Here is a 17,884-nt window from a genome sequence, read left to right on the forward strand (position 1 = left end):
AAGCTTTTAAAATGGTGATATCACGTTATTGTATTGTCGTTATTTTGTGAAATCAAATATATAAATAATAGTTTCTTTATTAGATATTTTCGTCCTTTAAATAATGGCCCTTAATCCGCCAACACTGTGATTAATTTAACCTTCACTGAAATACTTTCGCATTAAAGTAACAAACTTTATCAAAATATTCTATTGACACTGCATTTACTGTGTGTGTTTTCACGTCTCCAAACACACTAAGAGCGCGAGCTGGTCTGGGGTCAGATGCGGTTCGTCCCTACCACTAGAATTTTTTTTTTCATGTGATCGTGACTCTGATTGGTCAGTGGACGTCCGTTTTTAGAATTAGCCGACGGACGCAGCTGGCTGATGACCAGTGGGGACGCGCCAAAGACCAAAGGAGGGAAATCAGAGGAAACTGATATTGGCACACATTTAATTTTTGCCCACAGCAAGTCTGCAGCTGATGGAAAGAAAAACTGATGTGAATGACCACAGGTGACAGACAATGCGCGCAAACGAGAAAGCCAAAAGCTCATAACAGAAAAACAAAGGCAAAAAAAAAAAAAAAAAAAAAAAAAAATGAAATGCAGAAAGTAAAAATCAGGACTGTACCCGTGAAGAGAAAAGACTAGCACGTCACCTATCAGAGGCGTGAAAGCAGCGCCTGTTCAAAGCGAACCGAGCGCGCGCGCAGGACACTAAGAAACTTCGTGCGTAAAAGCCAGACACGTCGCAGCACAGGAACGGAATGAAATTACATTCTGAAGGACAGCTCTTTTGAGGTAAACGGTCATGGAAGCTGACGGTTCTGCAGGGTTGGCGAAATCAGCCGCCCTAAAGTTGTCCGAAATGGGCGAAAGAACTAAACAGCTGGGCAGCGCGATGCAAGACCCCAAGCGGAAGAGAAGGCTCATTCTGGTGATCGTCTGCGTCGCGCTTCTGCTTGACAACATGCTCTACATGGTGATAGTTCCGATCATTCCCGATTATCTCGCAGATTTAGAGTCCGAGCAGGCGGCGCGCGCCCATGCCAACTCTTCGCTGGGCAGAGCAAACAGGGACAACCTGGACATACAGATAGGGGTGTTATTCGCATCCAAGGCCATTCTGCAACTCATGGTCAACCCCTTATCGGGAACTTTCATTGACCGCGTTGGATACGACATCCCACTGCTGATCGGACTTCTGGTCATGTTTGTTTCGACCTGTATATTTGCTTTTGCTAACAACTACGGGACCCTGTTCGCGGCGCGCAGCCTGCAGGGTCTGGGCTCGGCGTTTGCCGACACGTCTGGGATCGCGATGATCGCGGATAAATACACAGAAGAAGCGGAAAGGAGCCGCGCGCTTGGCATCGCGCTCGCGTTCATCTCGTTCGGGAGCCTCGTGGCGCCTCCGTTCGGCAGTATCCTATATGAATTTGCAGGTAAACGGGTCCCGTTCATAGTTCTGGCCTCTGTGTGCTTGGCAGACGGCATTTTGCTCTTGACTGTGATCAAACCTTTTTCTAACAGGACGCGCGAGAACATGCCGGTCGGGACGCCCATTTACCGGCTCATGATGGACCCGTACATCGCCGTGGTGGCGGGCGCTCTGACCGTCTGTAACATCCCGCTGGCGTTCCTCGAGCCCACCATCGCCAACTGGATGGAGAACACGATGAACGCCACAAAGTGGGAGATGGGTCTCATCTGGCTGCCGGCCTTCTTGCCGCACGTGTTGGGGGTTTACATCACTGTCCGCTTAGCCGCCAAGTACCCGGAGCTGCAGTGGTTCTACGGCGCGCTCGGTATGGTCATAATAGGGGCCAGCTCCTGCACTGTGCCTGCTTGCAAAACCTTCGGCCAGCTGATGCTTCCCCTGTGCGGAATCTGCTTCGGCATCGCTCTTGTGGACACGGCGCTTCTGCCCACTCTGGCCTTCCTGGTGGACGTGCGTCATGTGTCCGTCTATGGAAGCGTCTATGCCATCGCAGACATCTCGTACTCGGTCGCCTACGCTATGGGACCCATAGTAGCAGGTCAGATCGTACACAACCTGGGTTTCGTTCAGCTGAACCTTGGCATGGGTCTGGTGAATGTGCTTTACGCGCCGGCCTTGCTGCTGCTCCGCTGCGTGTGCCAGGTGAAGCCGTCCAACTCGGAGAGAAACGTGCTGCTGGAGGAAGGGGCGACGGGACTTTATGACACCATCCGAATGGAGGAGCGCAAACTCAAGCGAAAAGGCTTGTGCGCCACCACGACTAACGCGTGTCCCGTGGACGGGGACGGATTCTTCGAGCGGTCCAAATCTTACTCGGAGGAGGAATCGTCGGGACCCGAGTTCACTTAACCCTAAGACCTGACGCATTTATTTTAGTGACCCAGAGATTATATCGCAAACATTCAGCATCTGATGTGCAATATGTATTCCCTGACTCATGACTGTGTCCGCTCAGAGAAGTGTGTCTTTTATGATTTATTTTATTAGATAGAAACTGTAACATTTGGCTCTGAGAGACATTCTCTCCTGTAGTGTGTAGAAGAAGATGTGAGTAGATGAAGTGCGTAGCTGCGTGATGTAACTGCACAAAACCCAAATAAAACCAGTGCTCACATTTCCATGCATGTGCCTTTTTATTGACTGAATCACTACTAAATAAATATGGCAACGAATGAACTTGTCGTTTTTTATATTTAAATTCTAAGAACGATCTGTGAAGGAATTTCGTGTCTGTCTGGATTCGTTTGAGTTGCTTTAATTTGAATTGAAACGACATATATAATCTGCACCGGTTAACGTGGGAACAAATATAAGAATATTGTAAAGACAATTTACTTGGTACCAGCTCTAAAATAAAAATGACATATTTCCCCCTGTATATTTTGTAACTGAATTATCAGCGTTAATAACGAAAAATATTAAACGACTCACTGTTTATCATTTAATATGATAAAAAATTTACCTAATTAATTATTTAATAAATTATTAATAATTATTAAGTATTTATGTGTGCTAATTGCATACAAACCAGATTTTTCTTTAAAAGAAATGTAGCTATACATAGGCCTATTATAAATAGCATAAACATTTTGTTTAACATAAATGATAAGCTGGTGTAGCACAAGGAAGAGCAGCAGCACCTCTGGAAACAGCTGCAGGAGCATCAGCGCGTGTCCAGGGCGCGGGGGCGGAGTCACGGACACTGTCCGCCGCTGAAGACCGTAGACGCGCCGCTGGAGAGACAGACGCGTGACGGACGCACCGATCAAACAGGTGAGCGGCTCTCTGCTCTTTATATGAGCACATTCATTCTGATGAACTTACAGAAGTTAATAAAGGAAGAATTTTTATTTGAGTTAATTTCTTTAGTGATTTGTATTTGGACGTTTTTGAACAGTTCTGTCCCTGTACACCTGATTCAAGCAGCTATTGCTAATTCTATTTTTTATTAGTTTTTTCTTCTTTTTTTTTAAAGAAAGTGATGTTTCGGATTTCTTTTTTTTTCAGATCTGCATGTGTTGAAGGCTAGACTGTAGCTTTAGCTCAGTGTCACGGATTTATTGATTAAGAAGCATCACTGTCTGCAGCGACTATAAAAACACATATTCATAAGCGTATTAGCGACTATTTTCATATTGTTTTAATCAACTTTACTGACCAATCAATTCAAATGAATGGAAATTAAATTGGGTAAAACTCTCTTTAAGCAAGCCTTCAGGTCCATCCATCACAATAAAACAATCGCTGCTATCTGTAATAGAAATGTGTGCAAATATTGTCTGATAGACAGAGCGTCCATTTCATGGGGATGTAGCTTATTCATAATATAGTTCAGATGTAATATTGTTTCTGACTGATGATAATTTTAAGATAATGTTAATGTCTCCACAGGACAGAGTTTGCAGTTTTGAGGAATCAAACATCTCTTCAGTGATTGAGGACAAACTCAGTGATGCCCGTCCTGAAGGAAACAGCCCAAGCCCACAGCCACTTCAATGTAAGCAAATTCAGTTTGCTATGATTGTTGCTGTTGTTACCAAAAAAACATATTAAGTCTTCTTACCCTATAGATGTGCAGAGGGCAAATACAAGAGGCTCATCTTCAGAGGAGAATCACAGACACACATCAGCTGCCATCTAATTCTTCTGTCACTGATTCTCCTTCTGATACAAGTCAAGTCATCTTTATTTATATAGTGCTTTTAACAATACAGCTTGTGTCAAAGCACTTTAGAGTATTAAATAGTATTAAACAGTATTTATAAAAGTGTTACAATAATGCAAAAACTAATTCAAATTGAAACAAATTTCATACATGTATGATTTACCGGCTGTATGTACAAAATATAACAAAATATACATTTTCTTCTATTTTAAAAGAAGTATATCTAAAGATAGAATATCTCAGATGCTGTTATTAAAAAAACTAAATATTTTGAGAGATACTGTGTTTCTGAACCATATCGGTGCACCACTTGCATTTGTTAATCAAAATAGTGTCTGTCTGTCTGTCTGTCTGTCTGTCTGTCTATCTAGCTGTCTGTCTGTCTGTCTGTCTGTCTGACTGTCTGTCTGTCTGTCTGTCTGTCTGTCTGTCTGTCTGTCTGTCTGTCTGTCTGTCTGTCTGTCTGTCTGACTGTCTGTCTGTCTGATGTCTATCTGTCTGACTGTCTGACTGTCTGTCTGACTGTCTCTGTCTGTCTGTCTGTCTGTCTGACTGTCTGTCTGTCTGTCTGTCTGACTGTCTGTATATTTGTCTGTCTGTCTGTCTGTCGCTGTCTGTCTGTCTGTCTGTCTGTTTGCTGTCTGTTTGCTGTTTGTATGACTGTCTGCTGTCTGTCTGTCTGTCTAACTGTCTATCTGTCATTTTTGTCTGTCTGTCTGTCTGTCTGTCTGACTGTCTGTCTGAGTGTCTGTCTGTCTGTCTATCTATCTGTCTGTCTGTCTGTCTGTCTGACCGTCTGTCTGAGTGTCTGTCTGACTTCCTTCCTTCCTTCCTACCTACCTACTGTCTGTCTGTCCTGTCTGTCTGCCTGTCTGTCTATCTGTCTGACTCTATCTCTGTCTGTCTGTCTGTCTGTCTGTCTGTCTGTCTGTCTGTCTGACTGACTGTCTGTCTGTCTGTCTGTCTGTCTGTCTGTCTGTCTGTCTGAGTGTCTGTCTGTGTGTCTGTCTATCTGTCTGACTGTATGTCTGTCTATCTGACTGTTTGTCTGTCTGTCTGACTGTCTGTCTGTCTGTCTGTCTGTCTGACTGTCTGTCTGTCTGTCTGTCTGTCTGTCTGTCTGTCTGTCTGTCTGACTGTCTGTCTGTCTGTCTGTCTGTCTGTCTGTCTGTCTGTCTGTCTGACTGACTGACTGACTGTCTGTCTGTCTGTCTGTCTGTCTGTCTGTCTGTCTGTCTGTCTGTCTGACTGTCTGTCTGACTGTCTGTCTGTCTGTCTGTCTGTCTGTCTATCTTTTGGACTGTGTTGAAAACCATTCATTCTTCTTCTTTTCTCCAGATGCTTCCCAAGCTCCCTGTGCCAGACCTGCAGCACACACTGGATGCCTACCTAAGATCCATCAAACACCTCATTTCTGAAAAGCAGTTCCAAAAAACAAAAGCTATAGTGGAGACATTCGGCAAACACGGAGGAGTTGGGGAAAGGCTGCAAAAACTGCTGCTAGAGAAAAGAGAAAAGACTGAGAACTGGGTACAAACACACTACAGACCTGTCTTACAGAGCTTCAACCCTGAGCTATTATCAGTCGCAGAGAGCAGGAGTGACACAACACGATCTGTTAACATACTGAACCCAGTGTGGCACCTCCAGACGCACCGATTTATTATTAAAGACCCATTAAAACAGATGAAGAAAAAATAATGAGTAACTGATCTGTGGCTATTGATCCGTCTGCCAGGAAACATCACAGCTTTAATGTGACAGCAGCACTTGATCTATAATAGCATTTTACTAAAATAATATTTTATAGTGTCTTTGTCCTTCTTTCTCTTTCAAAGGCAGTGTAGCTTCACGCCTTAAACAAGTTTAATTAGAGCTCAGGAAATGATGAGCTGATGGTTCTGCTGTGTTTGTCTCAGGTGTTCAACTTCTGGCTGGAAGACATGTATCTGAAGAACAGACTGCCGCTTCCTGTGAACTCCAGTCCTGCGCTGGTTTTCCCCAAACAATCCTTCAGAGACATTAAAGAGTCTCTGGTGTGAGTAAATGAAGAGCACTAATTACTTCATGCACACATAACGTCACTGAAGATCATGCGGCAGCATCGGGTCTGTATTTTCTGCTCCGTTTCTGTGTGTGTCTACAGTGCACCAGAATCACTCTCAGTGGTCAACATAGTAATGACTACAGTATGTTTAACAAAGTAATATTAAGTATGTGAGTGCTCAACATGAGACAAATACAAAAAGAAATATGTGTTTGAAACCTCCACCAAACAGACCTTATTTGTCATGTATATGCCAACATCATGACAGCATAGAGCCGGATTTGCTCTGTTAGATCTGACCACTGTTTGCAGGGATCTCTGGTCGTCTTGAATGAGGTTTTCTAACAAGTCTCAGTTTGAAGGGCGTCTGGAAGATGTCTCCATCTCAGTTTGACTCTTAGATAATAAATCAGAGTTTGTCTCTTGTGTTTGTCCAGGTTTGCTGCTCGTCTCATTCTAAGTGTGTCTCAATACAAGGCGGCGGTGGACGGGTAAATCAGCATCCTTCATCTACTTCAGCTGATCAAGTTTAGTCTGTGTCAGTAACACGTGAGCCCCATCTGTTTGTGTTGTAGGAAGACTCTGCTGGTGGATGTCGCTCGCGGTCAAAAGGCTGACACGCCGCTCTGCATGGATCAGTACAAGTGTCTCTTCAGCTCTTACAGACGGGCCGGTCTCAAACTGGACACGCTCATCACCGCGGACAGCACGTCTGACACGGGACACATCATTGTGGCCTGTAAAAATCAGGTGTGTGCTTTCCTTTTGTGTTACACCAGTAGTGTCGCTGAATTAGTCTGTTGTGTTTGTTTGGTGAAATGATCAGTCTGTGATTAATGACAGTCGAGAAAAAGCCACATTTAGCCCTGATTCCACCAGAATAACACATTACAGTCCAGCTGAAGGATATCTGCGGTCACCTTAATCTGATCCAGCTAATTGCAACGAGGCTTGAGAGGCTCTTAAATTAACTGCAGGTCCATCGACAGACGCTCTTCACTTCGCCTCTTGCCTGCAGACGTCATGCTGGGCCAACGGTGTGCTGCCGTCTCGAGGGCCGTTTACCTGGAAATGGCTCAGGAAGCGTCTCTAATGAGGTCCTGTCTGATAACTCAATAACCCAATCAGAGACAGAGAGCCGCGGGGAGCCGCTGACACCAGCGCTGTTTGAGATCTGGCTGCACTTAACCAGCTGCCGTGCACAAATCACTGGACAAACAATCAGACACTGCTAGTTAGCCAATATTAGATTAAAAAAAATCATACTAAACATGTTATCTAAAAAAAAAACTTTCACTATCCCTTGATCCTTCCCTGTTCTAGCTTGTACTATTCTGAATGATGTCTGAAACTTTGCATTAGTGGCACTTCTTGTGTTTATTGCCTCTTGAAGATTAATTGCATGTTGTATTCCTCATTCCTCCAGTCACTTTGGATAAACGTGTCTGCTAAATGAATAGATGTAAATGTTACATGACATGCATGTAGGAGCTGATTTCTCAAGCTCATCACCAACACTAGTGAATGTCATGGCCCTTCTGTTCACTAAAGACGTGTCTGGTTCACGTTCTCAGTTCTTTGCACTGAATCTGATGGAAGGAAGCTGTAAACTGAATGAGGCAGATGTTCAGGCTCAGCTGGAGTGGATCTATGAGCAGACGCTGAGCGTTGAGCAGAAGCAGCCGGCTGTGGGACTGCTGACCACCGAGGGCCGGACGGACTGGGCCCGGGCCAGAGACCAGCTGCTCAAAGGTCCAGATCAACACTACATAAACATGGTGCTAATAGCTAGAGAGACAGACGGATTAAACACTTAGGTTACTTTTATTGCTCAGTGCCAGATTTCACCGTTATCCAGAAGTGAAATCACATTTCCCATGATTCTGTGTGTGACAGAGATGCATTTTAACTTGTGATCAATCTGATCAATCTGTCAAGCAGATCCAGTGAACAGAGAGTCTGTGGAGCTGATGGAGCGCTGCGTGTGTGTCGTCTGTCTGGACGATCCCACGGGACTCGAACCCAGTGACGCTAACAGAGCTGCACTGATGCTCCACGGAGGAGGACACGAAAAAAACGGGGCGAACCGCTGGTACGACAAACCCCTGCAGGTAAAACACGGACTCTCAATAAACGAAAGCATTCAAATGTTGCCGTGCTTCAGATGTTCAAATGTGTTCTGATGTGTTTAATGTTCAGAGTCACTGGAGAGCGAAACTCTGTGACTCTGAATGTGAGTATTTGGGAAACTTTGGCATGTTTTGTAATTCTGTTCAGTGCAGGAATGGCACACATCATGTTCAAAAGCTGTGTGAACATCCAGTCCATCTGACTGAGGAGCAAATAAGAGCATGGATGAAGTCATGGATGTGTTTGTGTGTCATTTCAGTTTGTGATCGGTGCAGACGGTGTTTGTGGGGTTGTGTGTGAGCACTCACCGCTCGAGGGCATCGTTCTCGTGCAGTGCACTGAACACCTGCTGAAGAACATGTGCGTATCAACACAGACGAACCAGCTTATCACACAACTTCTGATAACTAATGGCTGAAGCTCTGGGCATGATGGAAAGTGTTTTTTAGAGTCTGTGAAATGATGCTATAATAACGATTATCTCATTAAATGATTGAACATCTCTTCACTGTAGACGGAACAACTCCTGGAAGCAGAGCTCTGGTCGGAGCGCGTCTGAACTTCCTCAGCCTCGTAGATTACTGTGGAAATGTTCCCCTCAGATTCAGTGCGTACTGGCTTCTGCTGCGGATCACCTGCACAGGTGAATGATCTATTAACAGCTAATTATCAACAATAACGTTTCAGTTTCTCGTTTTGTTTGAAAGCTTGATCCTGCAGACATTAGCCGGGGTTTGATTGACGCTGTGAATGCTCTTCTCTCTCTAGCCTCGTGAGGAATCTTGACATGAACGTTTTCACATTTACGGTTTATGGGAAGGAGTTCATCAAGCAGCAGAAGATGAGTCCAGACACGTTCATACAGCTGGCTCTGCAGCTGGCCTTCTACAGGTGAGGAGCGATGACTGATGTCACATTCACAGAGATGGACTCTACGTCTCCTTGCTGTTTTCCACAGATGTCACAGAAGACTCGTGTTCACCTACGAGAGTGCTTCTCTCCGTCGCTTCCGGCAGGGACGTGTGGACAACATCCGCTCCAGCACTCCTGAGGCGCTGGCGTTCGTGAAGGCCATGACAGACGGAGGAACATCCGCTCAGGTTTCATATTTTTACTCCCTGCGCTGTCTATCTGATATTTTCGGCCATAAACAGATCAAACACAGAATATGTACCGTTAAACTCACACTCTTCATTCCAGGACGCAGAGAAGATGGAGAAGCTGCGAGCGGCTGTAGATGCTCAGAGTAAAATCACAGTTCTGGTGAGAGAATACAGACGTCTGATGTCAGTCCTGTTAGTGCTTTCATATGTGTGCTGACCTGCTGTTTGACCGTCCGCAGGCCGTCACGGGGATGGGGACAGACAATCACTTACTAGGACTACGTGAAATTGCCAAGGAGATGAAAATGGAGACACCAGACATTTTCTCTGATGAAACGTACCACATCAGTAACCACTTCATCCTGTCAACCAGTCAGGTAAGAGCAGGATGAACACAACACAGTTTTGTAATTAACCGTAGATTAAATGGTCTTTGTCCTCTAACAGTCCCATATAGACAGGAAATAAATGACATGAGAATGCAGACACTGACCAACCAGAATCAAGCCCTCCAGACTGTATTTAACTAACCCTAGCCCAACATTGTTTTATTCCCCATTATTTTAGTATAAATCACTTCTGCAAATGTAACTATAGTTGACTAACGGCAGTAGGGATTGGTTTAAATGGTTTGATCAGTCTGATGGAGATGATGTACAGTATGTGTGATGTTCCTCCATGAAGTTCCCACCACAGAGGAGATGTTCTGCTGCTACGGTCCGGTGGTTCCTGACGGTTACGGCGTGTGTTATGACCCACGGCCCGCTCACGTGCTGTTCTGTGTGTCCAGCTTCAAGGAGAGTAAGGAGACATGTTCAGGGCTGTTTGTGAAAGCGCTGGACGAGGGACTGCAGGACATGAGGATCCTGTGCACTAAACACACTGATCACAGGAACACGCCAAAATAACAGCATCATGCTTTGATATCTGCTTAGCCCGACCTGTAAACTGTTACGCTGCTTTTAGAATCGAAATCTCTCTGACCAGAGACTGAAGGTGTGTTCATTACATACATATACTATATATTGGCATGTATATATATATATACAGACACACACATAAATAATACAATTAGCATGGTAACATATTTAGATACCTGTACTAAATATAGTTATTAATTAATAGTTATTTATGTATGAATAAGCTTACATACTTGTTAGTGAGTAGTCTGTAAAACCACACTTTAATACAAGTAATACTGCTAATATCTCCATGACTAAAGAAACACTCACATACTGTATATGTGAATGTACAGTATACTTTACATACTACAAGAAATGTTGCATTTAAAGAACTTACACTTAACCTTCAATTAACTTCATATGAATGTGAATATCTGTGTGAAAGCACAGACTGTGTGTAGAAATACTCGTTTAGATGCACTGTGTTTATTAAATATTGAATTTATTGATATAATGTGTATGTATTTTGTGTGCTCAAACATCATAAATATAGGGATTTTAAATATATATTTTAAAATGTGCAATAAATTCAGTTAAAACTGCAATAAGTTAAATGCTGTGAGGTAGATATTTGCACTAGAGACATATGTACTAATAATCATCATCAGTATGAACTCCTGACTCACAGGAACAGAAGTATGTGAATAAATACTGTCTTGGTTTTTGTTTAACTTGTTTGTTATTTACAGTATGTAATGATCTCTGCTGCATTAATCTTTAACGTCTTCATGAGTGCTCATAAAATGTATTTTTGTAAGCTCTGTGCATTTTACTCATGTATAATTTGTTTGCCACTGTATGTTACTGTATAAGTGTGTGTCAGTAAATTATATTGTATGAAATATAAATGAATCAAATATAAATAAATTATAATTCTAATTAAATAAACTGGATTTTACACACACAGACTCTCACTCACACACACACACACACACACACACACACACACACACACACACACACACACACACACACACACACACACACACACACACACATAGAACAAAAAAAAAAAACACACACACACACACACACACACACACACAGACTCTCTCTCTCACACACACACACACACACACAGACTCAAACACACACACACAGACTCTCACTCACACACACACACTCACATACATAGACACACACACACACACACACACACACATAGACTCTAACACACACACACACACACACATATAGTCACAGAAAATAGGAACTACTAAACTTCACTTTTCGTGTTCCACACACATCATGATAAACTTCGGTCTGATTCACACACCGACAGGAAGACATTACTGCAAATGTCTGATTACATTTGTGATTCTTCCAATATGAAAACTTTACCACTGAAGGTCAGTGTTTATTCAATGTCTGCAGGTTTAATCTTTAATCCACTGATGAATCCGATCAACATGAAAACCATTAAATGATCAAAGTTCCTAAAACTGTCAGATTTGAAGAATGAAGCAGATGAAGTAATTCCCTGACATGGAATCAGTTTTCAGCTCCTGACATTCTCAAAGATAAAATTATTCCCAACTCGACAGCACTGTTCCCTCATTCACAAAATCTTTCAATTAAAGAGAAGAGCAGAAAATGTTTTTATTATAAAGTGCTTCACATAATGACCGTGCTGGCATTTCTGAGGAAGATGTCATACTCGTCTTCCTCTCACACATGGATTTAAGAGTCTAATTGGCCGAGGAACTGAGGAGCGTTTGCTAATGATACTGAAAACACGGCGGTTCGGAGGAGCTCCGTCCTTCTCCCTAATGTAGTCTAACGTCTCTCAAATGACATGAGTCTGCAGAACCATTTTCTCAAATCTACAGCGCTGCCGAGAGCTGCAGGAACAATAATCCTCTTGCATTTCATCTCCTTACGCTATAAAACCATCAGAATGAAGGGAAAGAAGATAGAGATGAACAGACAACAAACATCATCAAACCCTGACTCATGAATGATGAACAATTGACTAAAGCTAGTGTTATAACAATCGGTTTCTGTGGACGGGTCTAAGCTCTTCAGGCTGCTTTATGAGATAAACAGTTTAGAAATGGCTGCACATGGTTGATATATATGATCACCTGTGCCATTCATCATACTAAAATCTGACGCATTAAATGGATGTTGAGCTGCTTCTGTTCAAGGCTGTTGGAGTTAAAGGTCAGCCGTGTTTTCATTCAGGCTGTCTCTGACTTTATATCAACCCTTATAGCAATGACCAGCTTTCTGCATTTAAAACAGCCAGTGGTTTAACACAAAAATAAAAACAGCCAGTGTCAAGCAGACTTTACTGTAGCTCTTTCAGTGAGAATACATTATATCTGCTGCAAGTAGAAGGAACCTCACCTCTTTACTTCTGCATCAGTGTGCAATGAAATCTCCAGCAGTTCATACAAACTCTTATTTCTACTGGGAAACTGAAGTTCATGAACAGATGCAGACTGAAGGCAGAAAGTGGGATATCTGGTGATTTTTTGATTTTTTGATTTTGAGGGTTTGAGCGCCACAGGCCTGATTTATGACGTGCTGAGGCCCAAACGCGAGCCGCGGGCTCCGTGTCGACGCTCTGCTGGACGGCCGGAGTCTCACGAATCGGACCAGACGAGGAACAGTGAGTCTCTTTATGAAGGCTAGCAGATATGCTTAAATGAACGAGCCTATCGGACAATAAAACAATAAAATGCTCGACAATATAGTCACAAGACAAACAATATGCAGGATTTTAGTGACAAAACATTTACTAACCTCCATTACCATGATGCCTAAATCCATAACATGAAATGAACAACTTTTCCGCTTAAATAATAAACGACTTTAACAGAATAATGTAAGTGCATTGATAAAATAAGATACATTTCTGCTTTGGTGCATCACCATAACTTCTTTATTAAGTGTATAACTCATCTTTTGTTATTTCAGATTCACTCACGGCCTCTCAAGTCAGTTTTACACAGTGGGTCACTCTCACAGACTTCAAAATCACCCTAACATCAAAATAATCATTTATATAAAAACACAAAACCCTCATGACATTTACAGAAAAGGGCCTGAATGCTTTATTTGGACACACGGATCTCTCGCTGTCTGTCCGGGTCTCAGCACTGACACACTAAGAAGATAACTTGCTGATGTTTCTTACATCTGTTTGCTTACATTCATTCATCCATTCAATCATCTACACTGTGGACCGGGTGTCACATCATGTTGAGTTTCACAAGCGTCTGTGACCGTGATTTGCTACATACAGCTTATGTTCGTCAGCAGTTATTGTAACAAAACGATTGAACAGTGAGTTATCGTTGATGAGAGCCGAGAATCACTGACCTGCGAGATGAAACTCACGAGGAACCAATAATGAGCTCCAGCTTTCCTTCATTAGTTCATCTCAGCTGCTAAAGCCAAAGCCGGTCCTGACCAGGTGAAAACACACAAGTCTTACTGCTGTGAAATTTATCAGATAAATGGAATCATTCCAGGCCCTATGAAGGCTGTAATGAAGCACATCTGTGGTCTATTTTCAGCCGTAAGAGACTCTTGCGTTCAGACTCACATTTGCACTTCAAATGCAGCAGAAACTGAATTAATGCAAAATAAAGAAATGAAACAACCATGAGATTCATTGGGTATTTCTGCCCTTCAGGAATCAGAATTCCCAGCAGATCTTCAGCATCCATTTGGAAATCTCTGACTTTGGCTATTTGTCTGATGAAAGGAAATGAATGTTTTTCATCCCGAGGCCTTCAGAAGAAGACGAAAAACATTATCAGTAAAGATGAGCGAGAGGAATCACTTATTAAACGATGCACAATAATTCACGACTCAAGCTTGATGTCAGACAGAGCAGAGAATCCACACAGCAGAGACGGCTGCAAACACAGAGCAAACACACAGAAAGTGCCACGACAGAAACATGTATTTGCATGTGACCGTGATAATACCATATCACATGCACTTTCTTTGGTATTCTTTTGAGTGTCTTGATTGCATGCTAACAGTGTTGGGGAACGTTACTTTTAAAAGTAATGCGTTACTTTATAAGAATACATTACTCTCTACAAAAGTAACTAGCTAATTCCATTTATAATGTTTAATGGGAAACAATGTGTTGTGTTACTTTTGCATTACTTTTTCACACCTAGGGCAGACTGGGCTTGCTAACAACAACAACAACAACAACAACAACAAAAAACAACAACTTAATAATAACACTCTTATTTAAAAAAAAAAAAAAAAAAAAAGTGATGTTCAATTAAAGTCACTTTTGCTTATCTGTATGGTTGAATTGGACCATCAAAGGTCAGCAGTGAGATTAAATACGTAAAGTATATTTGTGTTCTTTAACATTTAATTACTGCGGGTTTGCATTTCACTGTTTCTTTTCTTTTCTATGAATACTGAATCTGTGAGTGTGATGAGGAAATGTTTAGTCTAGATCTACAGTAACATCATGTTCACACTCACTCCTGATTCTCTCAGCATGAGGACAGAAGAGCTGTCAGTCAGTAGATGGGAAACAAAGTAACTGGTGTTACTAATTTGAAAAAGTAATGCATTACTTTACTGGTTGCTTGAAAAAAGTAATCTGAATATGTAACTCGAGTTACTTGTAATGTGTTAGCCCTAACACTGCATGCAAATAATTGCATGGTAATCATTTGGATATCAGTTTGTTTTGTTTCTTCAGGTGACATGATGAAGTGTGGAGGAAAGCTCTGCTCAGTCCCTTTCTCTGAATCCTGTATTGTGCAGAAACAGGGCCTGAAGCGACTGACCTCCTCCCGGCGGGTCGTTAATTCTGACAGCTCAGTAACGAGCAGCGCGCTGCGGCTTCAAGAGCCTGGAGCTGCTGCTGATGGACAGAGGGCCTGATCGCGGAGCTGCACCATGAGGCCCGCAGCCACATGTTTTTCTGACATCTGGTCGTGGAGCAGCGCTGTGAGCCTCTTCTGTCACAGACTGACAGCTTGGTTTGCCTGACATCACGTCTATATTACCCACAATGCCTGCTCCGTAGCTGTTGTGCTCACAGGAACCCTTCCACACGTCTGTCTGATTCTCAACGTGCCGTTTCCCAGCAGATGTGTGCAGATTTAATCAAACTCATCTTTAATATGATCAAGGACCAAAACCCCACAAAATGCACAAACAGCTGCCGCTTTGAACTCTGAGCCAGAGGAAGGCAGAGACGCGTGAGGAAATAAAGCAGATGGTGAAACCAGAACCAAACACAAACCCGTTCATACTGCGGTTCAATACGGTGTCGCTCCTCTTCTGTTCACACGCACTTCACTTAAGAAAAGAAAATCATAACAAGAGAACGTGTCTCAGCTCATTCACGAGTGTTCATCAGTCCTGCGGTCTCAGAGAAACACGGATCACGATCAGAGAGCAGGAGAGGCAGATTAATGAACTGAGATTCACTGATAAATCACAGATTGTAATGTGACTGTATTTGTGAATATTTCTGAGTGTGCTATTGAGCGATTTATTGTCTTTTAAGTTTGATTCACTGATTCAATACAAACATTATGACTACTTTAAATCATAATGGGAATTTTAAATTAATATTTATTTTGTTTAATAAAAAACATGCAGGAAAAAACATTACAGATAAAGATGTGTCATGCAGTGTTAAATCTGCATCACTTGAACTAAATGACTGATGCATCTTATGTAGCATATTTGTACAATAAAAATGTAATTTACACAGACTCTCTAATGCAGCACAGTCATAAATATAAATATATATCTACAACGCAGAAGCAGATCTGCACACTGACACAGATGAGCAGTTTATTAAAGAACCAAAGCTTCCACATACAGGGCTCATTGTGAGATTTATTATGAAAGATCTGCAGCTTACGGTGTAGGAAGACTGAGATGTAAATCAAACTCAACCTGGACTCTTAATTTCTACAGTCAAACCGATTGGAATCACAGATGATTTTCTATTTTAAAAAGACTTCATTAATCTTCTCTGTAAGGGCAGAACTATTAAACAGGTGATGATCGAATGCGTCTGTTTCTCTGTGTCTGAGCTCAGGCGAGTGTTAGACGCTCAGTGACTGTATGAGCTCGTCGTTTCAAAGGTCAGACTCATTCAGGGAGCAGAAGAGAGAGAACCCCGACACACCCGAGCGCAGATGTGTGTTTGAAATCCGTACGCTACAAAGACTCGGTTCTGCCAGCGAGCGTCCGGTCGATACGGAGCCCAGCGGGGCCACGCTTTCATCTGCTCTGATCAGCGCACACAGAAAGACAAGCAGCTGACAGACATTTAAAACAGCTTTATTGAGGCACATACAGTAACATCCGAGTGCAGGACAGCCCTGCTGGGGTCAGAGGTCAGAGGTGCTCAGAGAGAAAGCAGTAAAGTGTTTCCTGAGGTTTGCCTCCTGTAGTTTTCTTACACACACACTCATAATACTGCAGCAGCAAACTGAACACGGATCCTACATGAAACACAAAGGAGAAACAATGACTGATGGACACACTGCACAAACACCCTGAGTTCAGAAGTGAGTGAGAGTGTGTGTGTGTGTGTGAGAGTGTGTGTGTGTGTGTGTGTGTGTGTGTGTGTGTGTCTCTTACCTACGGTGGCGTGTGTGTCTGTGAACAGTGTGTGTATGTGATGGATGTCTCTGAGCAGATCTGCGTCACCAAACGTGAAGTACATCAGATCACGCTCCGCCTCCGCAGCCGCCATCATCTGCAGCACAGCTACACACACACACAACAAAACAATCAAATATCCTCACAAACGCTCTTCATCATCCTCAGTTTGTGTGTGAAGATCTGCTGGAGTACATGAATCAGTCGATGAACAGATCAGCAGAAGAGAGAGTGGTTCTCTGGGTAAATGAGTGAAGCCGAGAGCTCGTTTGTTTGGCATTTGGGGTTTAGTGATGTTCACATCATCACCTTTTATTTAAGGTTGTACCTTTCAGACGCGTGTCTCCGCCGAAAGCTCCACAGCCCCAGTTCCCCGTCGCGACGGTGGACAGATTCTCCGTCTGGACTCCAGGACGAACAAACCCACAGAAGGCCTGATGGGACGGAGACAGGTGTGTGAGTGAGTCCTCAGCAGATAATACTAACTAACCCGTCCCTAACCTAACCAACCTTACACTAACATGATTAAAGCAGAACAAGAGCTGATCTATGAGTGAGCAGATCTGTCCTCCAGTCTCTTCTAAACATCTTCACGATGTCTGTAAGGAACTGTATTATTAGTACTGTATTATTATCATTAGTCCCTCATTAATCAGTGATATCAAGCGTTCGCTGCAGATTCATTCACTCTTAATGAAGAGCTCTACAATCCACAATCAATCATTAATGCTTTAGTCTGTTTGTACATAACAATACAAATATGGAGTCATCATTCATTAGGTCTGAGATTAATCAGCAATTAAAGTTTTCAGTAAAGCGAGTGATGCATCACTGAAGTGCAGATGATCAAAGCGCATCAAAGAGCAGAAACAGACGC

At 42.8% G+C, this 17,884-nt stretch overlaps 3 protein-coding genes across 3 annotated transcripts in view; 2 read left to right on the forward strand and 1 right to left on the reverse strand.

The window, feature by feature from the left end:
• The first annotated feature begins 566 nt into the window (after window positions 1-566).
• Window positions 567-2,599, forward strand: LOC109073722 (probable vesicular acetylcholine transporter-B). Its single transcript, XM_042755333.1, has one exon. It carries the CDS (start codon window positions 796-798, stop codon window positions 2,332-2,334), a length of 1,539 nt encoding a protein of 512 aa, XP_042611267.1. The 5' UTR covers window positions 567-795; the 3' UTR covers window positions 2,335-2,599.
• Window positions 2,600-2,931: 332 nt separating this feature from the next.
• Window positions 2,932-11,249, forward strand: LOC109073723 (choline O-acetyltransferase-like). Its single transcript, XM_042755332.1, has 15 exons — window positions 2,932-3,258; window positions 3,877-3,982; window positions 5,489-5,680; window positions 6,070-6,188; window positions 6,635-6,688; window positions 6,773-6,947; window positions 7,772-7,949; window positions 8,139-8,308; window positions 8,587-8,687; window positions 8,842-8,970; window positions 9,096-9,218; window positions 9,286-9,427; window positions 9,528-9,590; window positions 9,670-9,807; window positions 10,114-11,249. The coding sequence occupies exons 2-15, from the start codon at window positions 3,938-3,940 to the stop codon at window positions 10,336-10,338; spliced, it is 1,854 nt and encodes a 617-aa protein (XP_042611266.1). The 5' UTR covers window positions 2,932-3,258; window positions 3,877-3,937; the 3' UTR covers window positions 10,339-11,249.
• Window positions 11,250-16,667: 5,418 nt separating this feature from the next.
• Window positions 16,668-17,884, reverse strand: part of LOC109073714 (poly(ADP-ribose) glycohydrolase-like) — a 17,768-nt gene continuing 16,551 nt past the window's right edge. The window contains exons 15-17 of the mRNA XM_042755330.1: window positions 17,336-17,441; window positions 16,987-17,115; window positions 16,668-16,847 (exon numbers count right to left, since the gene is read on the reverse strand). Coding sequence (XP_042611264.1) covers window positions 16,741-16,847; window positions 16,987-17,115; window positions 17,336-17,441 — 342 coding nt within the window. The 3' untranslated portion in view covers window positions 16,668-16,740. The remainder of the gene's footprint in view (window positions 16,848-16,986; window positions 17,116-17,335; window positions 17,442-17,884) is intronic.

The sequence above is a fragment of the Cyprinus carpio genome, unplaced genomic scaffold (assembly GCF_018340385.1).
Source record: "Cyprinus carpio isolate SPL01 unplaced genomic scaffold, ASM1834038v1 S000006671, whole genome shotgun sequence".
Lineage (NCBI taxonomy): Eukaryota > Metazoa > Chordata > Actinopteri > Cypriniformes > Cyprinidae > Cyprinus > Cyprinus carpio.